Source organism: Lepisosteus oculatus, chromosome 14 (assembly GCF_040954835.1).
Source record: "Lepisosteus oculatus isolate fLepOcu1 chromosome 14, fLepOcu1.hap2, whole genome shotgun sequence".
Taxonomy (NCBI): domain Eukaryota; kingdom Metazoa; phylum Chordata; class Actinopteri; order Semionotiformes; family Lepisosteidae; genus Lepisosteus; species Lepisosteus oculatus.
The window spans coordinates 55,837,752-55,853,710 of record NC_090709.1 but is presented as its reverse complement, the minus strand read 5'-3'; the positions used below and the strand labels follow the sequence as shown (position 1 = coordinate 55,853,710).

The 15,959-nt window shown below is 56.0% G+C and overlaps 1 protein-coding gene and 1 long non-coding RNA gene across 2 annotated transcripts in view; one reads left to right on the top strand and one right to left on the bottom strand.

The window, feature by feature from the left end:
- LOC138243247 (uncharacterized) overlaps positions 1–15,959 on the top strand; it is a 66,823-nt gene that overhangs the window by 19,698 nt on the left and 31,166 nt on the right. The window lies entirely within an intron of this gene.
- LOC138243378 (uncharacterized) lies at positions 4,621–13,932 on the bottom strand. The gene is made up of 7 exons (XM_069198947.1): positions 13,500–13,932; positions 13,083–13,152; positions 12,083–12,151; positions 11,463–11,555; positions 10,921–11,193; positions 8,143–8,226; positions 4,621–4,683 (listed from the first exon to the last, which is right to left on the bottom strand). Exons 2-7 carry the CDS (start codon positions 13,146–13,148, stop codon positions 4,621–4,623), a joined length of 648 nt encoding a protein of 215 aa, XP_069055048.1. The 5' UTR covers positions 13,149–13,152; positions 13,500–13,932.

Sequence of the window (15,959 nt, the reverse complement as noted above, 5' to 3'; positions counted from 1 at the left end):
CACGCTCACACTCACACTGACACTCACACACCCTGGACAGGACACCAGTCCCTCACAGGACACACACACACAACCTGGATAGGACACCAGTCCCTCACAGGACACACAGACACACACACTCACACACCCTGGACAGGACACCAGTCCATCACATGACACACACAGACTCACTCACACACCCTGGACAGGACAGCAGTCCATCACAGGACACACACACACCAGGGCCAGTTTTCCCAGAAGCCAATTAGCCCAAAAGCCTGTCTTTGGACCCGGAGAACACAGGGAGAACATGCAGACTCCACACAAACAGTTCCGAAAGCCCGAAAAGTGGTTGACGTTTTAATTTGGCAACGCCACGATGGATCCCAGTTTTTTTTTTATTTTGGAGGCCAAAGAGGACAAAAAAGGAAACGTCCGGAGTCTTGTAGCGTGAAAAGGGCTTAAATTTCGACTTAAGGAGTTGGCCATCGTTATATTTCGCGAGGTATAATACAGGGGGAAAAAGAACATTTACATTTATCAATCTACTAGTAATACTGGGTGGATGTCACGTTCCCCAAAGTTCAGTGCCTCTCTCTAATAAAGTAGAAACGCGACATTAAACTCTGATCGAAACGGGAGAAATCACCAGGACACGATACAGCTGACGTCCGGAAAAGAAAAAAAGAACTCCTATTCCCATTTGTAATGACCCTGTCGTGTTTTTCCCGGTGTACGCTTCTCTTTCGGAGACCGTTTCTCTCTGGTGTTGTTTTGCTGTTGGAATAAAGCCGAGGTGACCCTTCTGTGTGGAGTCTGCGTGTTCTCTCCAGCGGGTCGTTTCCTCCACCGCAGGGGCTGGTCGAACCGGGGTCTTCCAATCGTCACAGAAGTGTGTGTCGTTTTGGGTGGTGCATCGGGGATACTGCGCCCCGAGGGGGTGGCCTCTCACCTTGCTCCGGACGATGGGAGAAGACCTGTACCTTCACGAGTCCGGGTTGTGAAAACTTCTTCTGACAGTTCAAAACGTTTCGAAGAGACTACAGCGCTACCCTGTGTTCCATTTCTATCATGTATTATTATACAGTCATAAGTATCTGTCCTGATCACAGAGTCCCCCTCTCACTGCCAGGACAGGAGCCCAGTGCAGCACAAATAATAATAATAATTATGGACAGAGAAAAGGATAGAGTGATGGATAGAAAGACAGAAAAAGACAGAAAGACAGAAAAGGACAGAAAGACAGATGGACACAGAAAAGAACAGAAAGACAGAAGGACAGAGAAAAGGACAGAAGGACAGGACAGAGAAAAGGACAGATGGACAGAAGGATAGATGGACAGACGGACAGATGGACGGACAGACGGACAGACGGACAGACTCTGCCCCACTTGCCTCGTCAGACATCTCAGCCTCTCTCCTTGCCCTCCGCACCGGGGAGCCCCAGGAGGGGCCTGGCGGGGCCGGGCGGGCGATGGGGGGCAGGACGGGCGGGGGCAGGGGCAGGGGCACCGCCCCGGGCAGCAGGGGGGGCTCGAGGGGCATGGCGGCGAGGAAGGGGGGGCGGCGGGGCGGGGCGGTCAGGGGCCTGAGGGGGCCGGAGGGGGGGGCCGGGGGCGGGGAGCGGAGGGGGCTCTCGGGCGAGGAGTGGGGGGACACCGAGCGGAACGAGCCGGGCGAGCCCGAGCGGGACGAGCCGGGCGACCCCGGGAGCTCCAGCTGCAGCTCGGCCGCCCTCTCCAGCTTCTGGACGAGCTCGGGGAGACACGAAGACACCACAGGATTCTGTCCAGCGGGGAGAGGGGGAGACACAACGCAGGGGGGATGAGACTACGCCTGGACAGGTGAGTGTGGACAGTGAGAGTGTGGACAGGTGAGTGTGTACAGTGTGTCCAGTGAGAGTGTGGACAGGTGAGTATGTACAGTGTGTCCAGTGAGAATGTGGACAGGTGAGTGTGTCCAGTTTGTCCAGTAAGAGTCCGGACAGGCGAGTGTGTCCAGTGTGTCCAGTAAGAGTGTGGACAGGTGTGTCCAACAGTAAGAAGCTGTCTTACCCTGTAACCCAGCTCAGGGGTGTTAGGGGGTGCTCTGTCTCCTCCCCAGATCTCACCTTCAGGTCGTGTGAAATGCCGGACCACTAGGAGACGCTGGAAACGAGGACACAAGACAAAGGTCAGGTCCACAGAGCTCACTCAATCACTACAACAAGCAGAGACCTCTCGGCCATCAGGACTGTGGGGGTCAGAGTGGGGAGCTGTAGGGTATCGGGAGTTTAGGGGTCAGTGTGGGGAGCTGTAGGGTATCGGGAGTTTAGGGGTCAGTGTGGGGAGCTGTAGGGTATCGGGAGTTTAGGGGTCAGTGTGGGGAGCTGTAGGGTATCGGGAGTTTAGGGGTCAGTGTGGGGAGCTGTAGGGTATCGGGAGTTTAGGGGTCAGTGTGGGGAGCTGTAGGGTAGATGTGGGGCACCGGGCCCACCACAGGGCGGCCACTCCAGTCTCGCGGAAGGCGACCAGGTGAGACTTACGGAAAAGCACCGGGACTTGGGCCGGGACCTCTCCCGCTGCCAGTCCGGGTTCGGCCTGACCGGTGTGACCTGTGAAGACGCCAAACAGCCCATCTCCGAGACAGCTCTGACCACATAGCCCAGCCCAGTCGTGTCGCGACTAGGGGCCTTGGGCAGTCTCTACAGTGTGTCCAGTGAGAGTGTGGACAGGTGAGTGTTTACAGTGTGTCCAGTGAGAGTGTGGACAGGTGAGTGTGTACAGTGTGTCCAGTGAGAGTCTGGACAGGTGAGTGTGTCCAGTGTGTCCAGTAAGAGTGTGGACAGGTGAGTGTGTACAGTGTGTCCAGTGAGAGTCTGGACAGGTGAGTGTGTACAGTGTGTCCAGTAAGAGTCTGGGACGTTCAGAGGCAATCTGTGCTCTCAGAAGGCTATAATGGACCTGCGACCCTGTCTCTTGAGCCGAGGCGTGTCCTCAGTCAAGATCACCACTGGAAGTGTCTCTCCTCGTCTGGAGGTGTTACCGTGAGACCTGGTCTGTCAAGCGCTTTGCGCTGCTATGTGTGTGAAAGGTGCTCTATCAGTGAAGTTTATTATTATTATTATTATAATACAGCGAGCTCTGCTGGGGGCGGAGAGGCCAGTCGGAGGAGGGCTGGACGCTGGACGGCGGACGGGAGGGGTGGACTTACGACGCCTCGCCGGGCCCAGGTCCTGCTGCGACCGCGCACGGCCGTGCGGCATCTCTGTCGGTCCATCGTCCTGCCGAGACAAGCAGAGTCACAGAGGGGAGGGGAGGGGGCGGAGCCACACAGCTGGGCGGCTTGTTCCCCACCCCCGCCCCCCTCTGTGTACAGAAGAGCCTCCTGTCCTAACTGGAGGACCTCACCCAGCTGTGTCTGGAGAGAAGCCGGGGTATCAGCTTTGTTCCACACCCCCGCCACTCTTTGTGTACAGTAGAGCCTCCTGTCCTGACTGGAGGAGCTCACACAGCTGTGGCTGGAGAGAAGCCAAGGTATCGGCTTCAACCACAGGGCTGGGCAGCTTGTTCCCCACCCCCGCCACCCTCTGTGTATAGAAGAGCCTCCTGTCCTGACTGGAGGAGCTCACCCAGCTGTGTCTGGAGAGAAGCCAGGGTATCGGCTTTGTTCCCCACCCCCACCACCCTCTGTGTACAGTAGAGCCTCCTGTCCTGACTGGAGGAGCTCACCCAGCTGTGTCTGGAGAGGAGCCAGGGTATCGGCTTTGTTCCCCACCCCCACCCCCCTCTGTGTACAGTAGAGCCTCCTGTCCTGACTGGAGAATCTCACCCAGCTGTGTCTGGAGAGAAGCCAGGGTATCGGCTTTGTTCCCCACCCCCACCCCCCTCTGTGTCAATAGAGCCACCTGTCCTGACTGGAGGAGCTCACCCAGCTGTGTCTGGAGAGGAGCCAGGGTATCGGCTTCAACCACACGGACTGGGCGGCCTGTTCCCCACCCCCACCACCCTCTGTGTAGAGGTGCACCTCCTCTCAATATCTTTTTACAGCACGATCACACCCATAAGAGTGGAGTAACGGTAAAAAAAAAACAACTTATTTCTCCACTTATTTTGTTATTTCTTGCCAGCGGCGCTTTTGACTGACTTACCGATTTCACGGGGATACTGAAGAGCGATTCTGTTTATTAAGCGCTATATAGTTCTTTCCTCCTCCTCTCTCTTCACTCCTCTGAGCTCACGGGGCTCCGGCGCCGCCCCCCGCTAGAATCCGCCGCTCTGTGACGTCAGGCGGCTCATTGTGACGCCCCCGTGACGTCAGCCCCCGACGCGCTCACGGCTCGGCCGCGAAACAAAAATGGCCGCCATTTTTCGCGGTTGTTTTTTTTGGGGGGGGCGGACATTTTATTTTTCCAACTCTCGGCGGCCAGCCGGGTGTCCCTGTACGACCCCGGTAGTCGCCACCTCGGACAGGCAGGGGAAACGGGTCCAGCTGTTTCCGGCCCAAGGGTTACAAAAGCTGCACTTGAATTTAAAGACAAAATCACGTCGAGGGCGCATTCAGCACCCCCACGTCCAACACGGGTTTCCGTGGGGTGGGGTTCAGTGAAATTAGCAACCCCCCCGACCCCCAAGTCAAGGAAAGACCAAACTCCACCCCCCTCTAGCGGCCAAGGGCGGAAATTTCGGGCCACGCCACGTCCAAAAAACACGGGTCCCCCCCGTCCTGCGGGGAAAAGAGACGCCATTTTCTTTTCCGAGCGCTGCGTGGGACCTCATGACCCCCCCAAAAAAACGGGCTTCGCAGACGAGGAAAACCAGGCACGTCGACCTCTCTACAACACCACCCGGCCGTTTCAGACCGTGGGAAAAAAATAAATACAATTTCGCCCCTCACCGACCGCCGCGCAAAAAAACACAACTTCATGCTACAGAAACGGCCTGTGTGAGGGGGGGCACGGGAAAAAAATAAAACCTGCGTGTTTTCGGCAGAGTAAGCTCAGCGGGGAAACTCTCTGAATCTCGGGGTTGCTTCTTGAACCTCGAAAACGACCTTTTTTCTCTCTCTCGTTTTTTTGGTGTCTGGGACGTTCACGAACTCCGCCGCGTCGGTGCGATTCCCAGCGAGACTTGAACATAACCCCCCCGTCGGGCCACAGCGCCCCCGTGTGGCCGAGAGGACCACCACCCGCAGGGCTGAGCTTTTACTGCCGTGTCCCGCTTTCACTCTGGCGATGAAGGAGGGAATCAAGGAGGAGAATTAATATTGTGATCCACCAGTCCATCACAGGACACACACACACCCTGGACAGGACACCAGTCCTTCACAGGATACCAGTCCATCACAGGACACACACACACCCTGGACAGGACACCAGTCCATCACAGGACACACACACACCCTGGACAGGACACCAGTCCATCACAGGACACACACACACACCCTGGACAGGACACCAGTCCTTCACAGGATACCAGTCCATCACAGTACACACACACCCTGGACAGGACACCAGTCCTTCACAGGATACCAGTCCATCACAGGACACACACACCCTGGACAGAACACCAGTCCATCAAAGGACAAACACACCCTAGACAGAACACCAGTCCATCAAAGGACACACATACAAACCCTGGACAGGACAGCAGTCCATCACAGGACACACACACACTCACACACCCTGGACAGGACACCAGTCCATCACAGGACACACACACTCACACATCCTGGACAGGACACCAGTCCATCACAGGACACACACACCCTGGATAGAACACCAGTCCATCACAGGACACACACACCCTGGACAGGACACCAGTCCATCAAAGGACACACATACAAACACTGGACAGGACAGCAGTCCATCACAGGACACACACACTCACACACCCTGGACAGGACACCAGTCCATCACAGGACACACACACACACCCTGGACAGGACACCAGTCCTTCACAGGATACCAGTCCATCACAGTACACACACACCCTGGACAGGACACCAGTCCTTCACAGGATACCAGTCCATCACAGGACACACACACCCTGGACAGAACACCAGTCCATCAAAGGACACACACACCCTAGACAGAACACCAGTCCATCAAAGGACACACATACAAACCCTGGACAGGACAGCAGTCCATCACAGGACACACACACACTCACACACCCTGGACAGGACACCAGTCCATCACAGGACACACACACTCACACATCCTGGACAGGACACCAGTCCATCACAGGACACACACACCCTGGATAGAACACCAGTCCATCACAGGACACACACACCCTGGACAGGACACCAGTCCATCAAAGGACACACATACAAACACTGGACAGGACAGCAGTCCATCACAGGACACACACACTCACACACCCTGGACAGGACACCAGTCCATCACAGGACACACACACTCTGGATAGAACACCAGTCCATCACAGGACACACACACACTCACACACCCTGGACAGGACACCAGTCCATCATAGGATGATCAGTGCCTCTCTCTAATAAAGTAGAAACGCGACATTAGACTCCGTTCGAAACGGGAGAAATCACCAGGACACGATACACCTTGCTCCGGACGAAGGGAGAAGACCTGTACCTTCACAAGTCCGGGTTGTGAAAACTTCTTCTGGCAGTTCAAAACGTTTCGAAGAGACAACAGCGCTACCCTGTTTTCCATTTCTATCGTGTGTTATTATACAGTCATAAGTATCTGTACTGATCACAGAGTCCCCCTCTCACTGCCAGGACTGAAGCCCAGTGCAGCACGAATAATAATAATAATAATTAATAAGTCTGGACTCTCCCCTCAGAGCTCTTCCCAGGTCAGGGGGATCCCCTCCAGCCCCCCCAGTGTGCAGCCCACCTGGATGATGCTCCAGTCCGCTCAGCACACAGCAGCTCTCAGTGGGGAGGAGAGCAGAGGGATGGAGCCAGTTCAGAGACGGGGGTGATTAGGAGGCCATGATGGGTCAAGACCAGGGGGGGAATCAGGCCAGGACACTGGGGTAACACCCCTACTCTTCTCCAGAGACACCCCGGGATTGTTAACGAGCACAGAGAGTTGGTTTGACGTCTCATCCGAAGGACGGCGCCTGTTTACAGTCCAGTGTCCCCCGTCACTATACTGGGGCATCAGGACCCACACAGACCGCAGGGTGAGAGCGCCCCCTGCTGGCCCCACTAACACCTCTCCCAGCAGCAGCCTTGGGGGGGGTGAGGGAAAAAACCAAAAGCTAAACAGATTTTTTTATTTTTTTTTTTTATTGATCCTTAACAAAAGAATAAAAATTACAAGCTTCAGTCCAGTCCAGTCTGGTGTCTCTCAGCTCCAGTCCAGTCCAGTCTGGGGCCCCTCAGCTCCAGTCCAGTCCAGTCTGGGGTCCCTCAGCTTCGGTCCAGCACAGACTGGGGTCCCTCAGCTTCGGTCCAGCACAGTCTGGTGTCCCTCAGCTTCGGTCCAGACTGGGGTCCCTCAGCTTCGGTCCAGCACAGTCTGGGGTCCCTCAGCTCCAGTCCAGTCCAGTCTGGGGCCCCTCAGCTCCAGTCCAGTCCAGTCTGGGGTCCCTCAGCTTCGGTCCAGCACAGACTGGGGTCCCTCAGCTTCAGTCCAGCACAGTCTGGTGTCCCTCAGCTTCGGTCCAGACTGGGGTCCCTCAGCTTCGGTCCAGCACAGTCTGGGGTCCCTCAGCTTCGGTCCAGCACAGACTGGGGTCCCTCAGCTTCGGTCCAGCACAGTCTGGTGTCCCTCAGCTTCAGTCCAGACTGGGGTCCCTCAGCTTCGGTCCAGCACAGTCTGGGGTCCCTCAGCTCCAGTCCAGTCCAGTCTGGTGTCTCTCAGCTCCGGTCCAGTCCAGTCTGGTGTCCCTAGGCTCCTGTCCAGTCCCGTCTGGTGTCCCTCAGCTCCAGTCCAGTCCAGTCCAGTCCAGTCCAGATCTTAGCCGGCACAGAACCAGGAAAGGAACCTGGAAAGAATATTGTTATTGCAGGTGTGAGGGACACAGACACAGACGTCACCATGACATCAAACAGCAAGAGGAGACTCCTCCTTGAATCACAGACACGACCAGGCGGCGCCCCCCTGTCTGCTCACCTGCACCTCCTCTTCCTCCTCTTGTCCTTCCCGGCAGCCAGCTCCTCCTCTCCCTCGCTCTTCCTCTCCTGAGCTACGGTCGCCACCTCCATCGGCTCGTCCTGGTCTTCTGTCTCCACCGACACGCAGCTCAGGGAGTTAAGAAGGGCGCACCAGCGCTTCTGAAGCAGAGACAGGAGAGTCACGTTAAGAGTCGGACTGGACACTCCAGTACATGAACACTGCACTGAGAGAGAGAGGGGTTCACACAGACACACTGACTGGACACTCCAGGACATGAACACTGCACTGAGAGAGAGAGGGGTTCATACAGACACACTGACTGGACACTCCAGTACATTAACACTGCACAGAGAGAGAGAGAGGGGTTCACACAGACACACTGACTGGACACTCCAGTACATGAACACTGCACTGAGAGAGAGAGGGGTTCATACAGACACACTGACTGGACACTCCAGTACATGAACACTGCACTGAGAGAGAGAGAGGGGTTCATACAGACACACTGACTGGACACTCCAGGACATGAACACTGCACTGAGAGAGAGAGAGGGGTTCATACAGACACACTGACTGGACACTCCAGGACATGAACACTGCACTGAGAGAGAGAAGGGTTCATACAAACACACTGACTGGACACTCCAGGACATGAACACTGCACTGAGAGAGAGAGGGGTTCATACAGACACACTGACTGGACACTCCAGGACATGAACACTGCACTGAGAGAGAGAGGGGTTCATACAGACACACCGACTGGACACTCCAGGACATGAACACTGCACTGAGAGAGAGAGAAGGGTTCATACAGACACTGGACACTGGACAGGAGTAAAGAGAGGATCAGAGCATCACCCACCTTCTTTTTCTTCTGTCTCACAGGAGGTGGTGATTGGACCTCCTCCAGCTGGAGTCCGAGGAGGGAGAGAGGGGGCAGGAGAGGGACAGCACAGGGAGAGAAAGACAGAGACAGGTGAGTCAAGTGTACCAAGAGTACAGAGACTCTGCTGAGATCACACTCGCAGGGAGTGAGCCTGGGTGTAGCCCACTAATACCGACCCACTGGACACCACAGGACAGAGAGGAGGAGGAGGAGAGAGACACACTGCCTGGACACCACAGGACAGAGAGGAGGAGGAGGAGAGAGACACACTGCCTGGACACCACAGGACAGAGAGGAGGAGGAGAGAGACACACTGAGGACAGAGAGGAGGAGGAGAGAGACACTGACAGACAGGGCTGAAAGAGAGAGAGACAGAGAGGCAGGGACAGGCAGACAGCAGGCCGAGAGAGACACTGACAGACAGGGCTGAAAGAGAGAGAGACAGAGAGGCAGGGACAGGCAGACAGCAGGACGAGAGAGACACTGACAGACAGGGCTGAAAGAGAGAGAGACACTGAGACCCAGGGACAGACAAGACGGCGAAACTCCACCACAGACAGGACAGGGGGCAGGGTGGGACCAGCACTGACCTCCTTCCTCTCTCCTGCCGGAGGAGCTGTCTCCACCTCCTCTTCCTCCTGCAAGTCAAGAGACAGGCTGAGAGAGAGACGGGCTGGCGGGACATCGGCGAACAGAGCTGAAGGCAGAGAGCCGTGGAGACAGGCCCAGCTGGGACAACGCAGGACAGACAGAGAGCAGGGAGACACAGGGAGGGAGACCCAGCTGGGACAACGCAGGACAGACAGAGAGCAGGGAGACACACGGAGAGACACAGGGAGAGAGACAGGGAGAGAGGGACAAACACAGAGACTCAGACAGAAGGACAGAAAGACAGAAAGAGAGAAGTACAGACGGACAAAAAGACAGAGAAAAGGACAGATGGACTGATGGACAGAAAGAGAGAAAAGGACAGAAAGACAGATGGACTGAAGGACAGATGGACAGAGAAAAGAACAGAAAGTCAGAAGGACAGATGGACAGAGAAAAGAACAGAAAGACAGAAGGACAGTGAAAGGGACAGATGGACAGAAGGAAAGATGGACAGAGAAAAGGACAGAAGGACAGAGGGACAGATGGACAGACAGACAGATGGACGGACAGACAGATGGACAGAGAAAAGAACAGAAAGTCAGAAGGACAGATGGAAAGAGAAAAGAACAGAAAGACAGAAGGACAGTGAAAGGGACAGATGGACAGAAGGAAAGATGGACAGAGAAAAGGACAGAAGGACAGATGGATAGAAAGATAGAAGGATAGACGGACAGACGGACAGAAAGACAGATGGACAGAAGGACAGATGGACAGAGAAAAGAACAGAAAGTCAGAAGGACAGATGGAAAGAGAAAAGAACAGAAAGACAGAAGGACAGTGAAAGGGACAGATGGACAGAAGGAAAGATGGACAGAGAAAAGGACAGAAGGACAGATGGATAGAAAGATAGAAGGATAGAAGGACAGACAGACAGATGGACAGAGAAAAGAACAGAAAGTCAGAAGGACAGATGGACAGAGAAAAGAACAGAAAGACAGAAGGACAGTGAAAGGGACAGATGGACAGAAGGAAAGATGGACAGAGAAAAGGACAGCAGGACAGATGGACAGAAGGACAGACAGACAGACAGACGGATGGACAGACAGACAGACAGACGGACAGACGGACAGATGGACAGACAGACAGACAGACAGACAGATGGACAGACGGACAGACAGAAGGACAGAAGGACAGACAGACAGATGGACGGACAGACAGACGGACAGAAGGACAGACGGACAGACTCTGCCCCACTTGCCTCGTCAGACATCTCCGCCTCTCTCCTTGCCCTCCGCACCGGGGAGCCCCAGGCGGGGCCTGGCGGGGCCGGGCGGGCGATGGGGGGCAGGACGGGTGGGGGCAGGGGCAGGGGCACCGCCCCGGGCAGCAGGGGGGGCTCGAGGGGCATGGCGGCGAGGAAGGGGGGGCGGCGGGGCGGGGCGGTCAGGGGCCGGAGGGGGCCGGAGGGGGGGGCCGGGGGCGGGGAGCGGAGGGGGCTCTCGGGCGAGGACGGGGGGGACACCGAGCGGAACGAGCCGGGCGAGCCCGAGCGGGACGAGCCGGGCGACTCTGGGAGCTCCAGATGCAGCTCGGCCGCCCTCTCCAGCTTCTGGACGAGCTCGGGGAGACACGAAGACACCTCGGGATTCTGTCCAGCGGGGAGAGGGGGAGACACAACGCAGGGGGGATGAGACTACGCCTGGACAGGTGAGTGTGGACAGTGAGAGTGTGGACAGGTGAGTGTGGACAGTGTGTCCAGTGAGAGTCTGGACAGGTGAGTGTGTACAGTGTGTCCAGTAAGAGTCTGGACAGGTGAGTGTGTACAGTGTGTCCAGTAAGAGTCTGGACAGGCGAGTGTGTCCAGTGTGTCCAGTAAGAGTGTGGACAGGTGTGTCCAACAGTAAGAAGCTGTCTTACCCTGTAACCCAGCTCAGGGGTGTTAGGGGGTGCTCTGTCTCCTCCCCAGATCTCACCTTCAGGCCTGCTGAAATGCCGGACCACTAGGAGACGCTGGAAACGAGGACACAAGACAGAGGTCAGGTCCACAGAGCTCACTCAATCACTACAGCAAGCAGAGACCTCTCGGCCATCAGGACTGTGGGGGTCAGTGTGGGGAGCTGTAGGGTATCGGGAGTTTAGGGGTCAGTGTGGAGCTGTAGGGTATCGGGAGTTTAGGGGTCAGTGTGGGGAGCTGTAGGGTATCGGGAGTTTAGGGGTCAGAGTGGGGAGCTGTAGGGTATCGGGAGTTTAGGGGTCAGTGTGGGGAGCTGTAGGGTATCGGGAGTTTAGGGGTCAGAGTGGGGAGCTGTAGGGTATCGGGAGTTTAGGGGTCAGTGTGGGGAGCTGTAGGGTATCGGGAGTTTAGGGGTCAGTGTGGGGAGCTGTAGGGTATCGGGAGTTTAGGGGTCAGTGTGGGGAGCTGTGGGGTATCGGGAGTTTAGGGGTCAGTGTGGGGAGCTGTAGGGTAGATGTGGGGCACCGGGCCCACCACAGGGCGGCCGGTCCAGTCTCGCGGAAGGCGACCGGGTCAGACTTACGGAAAAGCACCGGGACTTGGGCCGGGACCTCTCCCGCTGCCAGTCCGGGTTCGGCCTGACCGGTGTGACCTGTGGACAGGTGAGTCTCTACAGTGTGTCCAGTGAGAGTCTGGACAGATGAGTGTGTCCAGTGTGTCCAGTGAGAGTCTGGACAGGCGAGTGTGTCCAGTGTGTCCAGTAAAAGTCTGGACAGGCGAGTGTGTCCAGTGTGTCCAGTAAGAGTCTGGACAGGTGAGTCTCTACAGTGTGTCCAGTGAGAGTCTGGACAGGTGAGTGTGTCCAGTGTGTCCAGTGAGAGTCTGGACAGGTGAGTGTGTCCAGTGAGAGTCTGGACAGGTGAGTGTGTACAGTGTGTCCAGTAAGAGTCTGGACAGGCGAGTGTGTCCAGTGTGTCCAGTGAGAGTCTGGACAGGTGAGTGTGTCCAGTGTGTCCAGTGAGAGTCTGGACAGGTGAGTGTGTACAGTGTGTCCAGTAAGAGTCTGGACAGGCGAGTGTGTCCAGTGTGTCCAGTGAGAGTCTGGACAGGTGAGTGTGTACAGTGTGTCCAGTGAGAGTCATTACAGGTGAGTGTGTACAGTGTGTCCAGTGAAAGTCTGGACAGGTGAGTCTCTACAGTGTGTCCAGGAAGAGTCTGGACAGGTGAGTGTGTCCAGTGTGTCCAGGAAGAGTCTGGGACGTCCAGAGGCAATCTGTGCTCTCAGAAGGCCATAATGGACCTGCAGCTTGGTGTTCCTCGGACCCGCGACCCTGTCTCTTGAGCCGAGGCGTGTCCTCAGTCAAGATCACCACTGGAAGTGTCTCTCCTCGTCTGGAGGTGTTACCGTGAGACCTGGTCTGTCAAGCGCTTTGCGCTGCTATGTGTGTGAAAGGTGCTCTATCAGTGAAGTTTATTATTATTATTATTATTATAATACAGCGAGCGCTGCTGGGGGCGGAGAGGCCAGTCGGAGGAGGGCTGGACACTGGACGCTGGACGGCGGGCGGGAGGGGTGGACTTACGACGCCTCGCCGGGCCCGGGTCCTGCTGCGACCGCGCACGGCCGTGCGGCATCTCTGTCGGTCCATCGTCCTGCCGAGACAAGCAGAGTCACAGAGGGGAGGGGAGGGGGCGGAGCCACACCGCTGGGCGGCTTGTTCCCCACCCCCGCCCCCCTCTGTGTACAGAAGAGCCCCCTGTCCTGACTGGAGGAGCTCACCCAGCTGTGTCTGGAGAGAAGCCAGGGTATCGGCTTCAACCACACGGACTGGGCGGCCTGTTCCCCACCCCCACCACCCTCTGTGTAGAGGTGCACCTCCTCTCAATATCTTTTTACAGCACGATCACACCCATAAGAGTGGAGTAACGGTAAAAAAAAAACAACTTATTTCTCCACTTATTTTGTTATTTCTTGCCAGCGGCGCTTTTGACTGACTTACCGATTTCACGGGGATACTGAAGAGCGATTCTGTTTATTAAGCGCTATATAGTTCTTTCCTCCTCCTCTCTCTTCACTCCTCTGAGCTCACGGGGCTCCGGCGCCGCCCCCCGCTAGAATCCGCCGCTCTGTGACGTCAGGCGGCTCATTGTGACGCCCCCGTGACGTCACCCCCGACGCGCTCACGGCTCGGCCGCGAAACAAAAATGGCCGCCATTTTTCGCGGTTGTTTTTTTTTGGGGGGGCGGACATTTTATTTTTCCAACTCTCGGCGGCCAGCCGGGTGTCCCTGTACGACCCCGGTAGTCGCCACCTCGGACAGGCAGGGGAAACGGGTCCAGCTGTTTCCGGCCCAAGGGTGACAAAAGCTGCACTTGAATTTAAAGACAAAATCACGTCGAGGGCGCATTCAGCACCCCCACGTCCAACACGGGTTTCCGTGGGGTGGGGTTCAGTGAAAGTAGCACCCCCCCCGACCCCCAAGTCGAAGAAAGACCAACCTCCACCCCCCTCTAGCGCCCAAGGGCGGACATTTCGGGCCACGCCACGTCCAAAAAACACGGGTCCCCCCCGTCCTGCGGGGAAAAGAGACGCCATTTTCTTTTCCGAGCGCTGCGTGGGACCTCACGACCCCCCCAAAAAAAAACGGGCTTCGGTAGACGAGGAAACCCAGGCACGTCGACCTCTCTACAACACCACCCGGCCGTTTCTGTTTCAGACCGTGGGAAAAAAATAAATAAATAAAATTTCGCCCCTCACCGACCGCCGCGCAAAAAAACACAACTTCACGCTACAGAAACGGCCTGTGTGAGGGGGGGACACGGGAAAAAAATAAAACCTGCGTGTTTTCGGCAGAGTAAGCTCAGCGGGGAAACTCCCTGAATCTCGGGGTTGCTTCTTGAACCCCGAAAACGACCTTTTTTCTCTCTCTCCCTCTCTCGTTTTCTTGGTGTCTGGGACGTTCACGAACTCCGCCGCGTCAGTGCGATTCCCAGCGGGACTTGAACATAACCCCCCCCGTCGGGCCACAGCGCCCCCGTGTGGCCGAGAGGACCACCACCCGCAGGGCTGAGCTTTTACTGCCGTGTCCCGCTTTCACTCTGGCGATGAAGGAGGGAATCAAGGAGGAGAATTAATATTGTGATCCACCAGTCCATCACAGGACACACACACACCCTGGACAGGACACCAGTCTTTCACAGGACACCAGTCCATCACAGGACACACACACACCCTGGACAGGACACCAGTCCATCACAGGACACCAGTCCATCACAGGATACCAGTCCATCACAGGACACACACACACCCTGGACAGGACACCAGTCCATCACAGGACACACACACACCCTGGACAGGACACCAGTCCATCACAGGACACACACACACACCCTGGACAGGACACCAGTCCTTCACAGGATACCAGTCCATCACAGTACACACACACCCTGGACAGGACACCAGTCCTTCACAGGATACCAGTCCATCACAGGACACACACACCCTGGACAGAACACCAGTCCATCAAAGGACACACACACCCTAGACAGAACACCAGTCCATCAAAGGACACACATACAAACCCTGGACAGGACAGCAGTCCATCACAGGACACACACACACTCACACACCCTGGACAGGACACCAGTCCATCACAGGACACACACACTCACACATCCTGGACAGGACACCAGTCCATCACAGGAAACACACACCCTGGATAGAACACCAGTCCATCACAGGACACACACACCCTGGACAGGACACTAGTCCATCAAAGGACACACATACAAACACTGGACAGGACAGCAGTCCATCACAGGACACACACACTCACACACCCTGGACAGGACACCAGTCCATCACAGGACACACACACACTCAAACACCCTGGACAGGACACCAGTCCATCACAGGACACACACACTCTGGATAGAACACCAGTCCATCACAGGACACACACACACTCACACACCCTGGACAGGACACCAGTCCATCATAGGATGTTCAGTGCCTCTCTCTAATAAAGTAGAAACGCGACATTAGACTCCGTTCGAAACGGGAGAAATCACCAGGACACGATACACCTTGCTCCGGACGAAGGGAGAAGACCTGTACCTTCACGAGTCCGGGTTGTGAAAACTTCTTCTGGCAGTTCAAAACGTTTCGAAGAGACAACAGCGCTACCCTGTTTTCCATTTCTATCGTGTGTTATTATACAGTCATAAGTATCTGTCCTGATCACAGAGTCCCCCTCTCACTGCCAGGACTGAAGCCCAGTGCAGCACGAATAATAATAATAATTAATAAGTCTGGACCCTCCCCTCAGAGCTCTTCCCAGGTCAGGGGGATCCCCTCCAGCCCCCCCAGTGTGCAGCCCCCACCTGGATGATGCTCCAGTCCGCTCAGCACACAGCAGCTCTCAGTGGGGAGGAGAACAGAGGGATGGAGCCAGTTCAGA

Bases quoted from the DNA above. Each gene is read 5' to 3' on its own strand.
- LOC138243378 (XM_069198947.1), bottom strand. From the start codon at position 13,148: ATGGACCGACAGAGATGCCGCACGGCCGTGCGCGGTCGCAGCAGGACC. The intron at 11,556-12,082 runs GTAAGTCTGACC...CCTCGTTTCCAG, and splicing joins CCAAGTCCCGGTGCTTTTCC to CGTCTCCTAGTGGTCCGGCA. The intron at 11,194-11,462 runs GTAAGACAGCTT...CCCGCTGGACAG, and splicing joins CCCCTGAGCTGGGTTACAGG to AATCCCGAGGTGTCTTCGTG.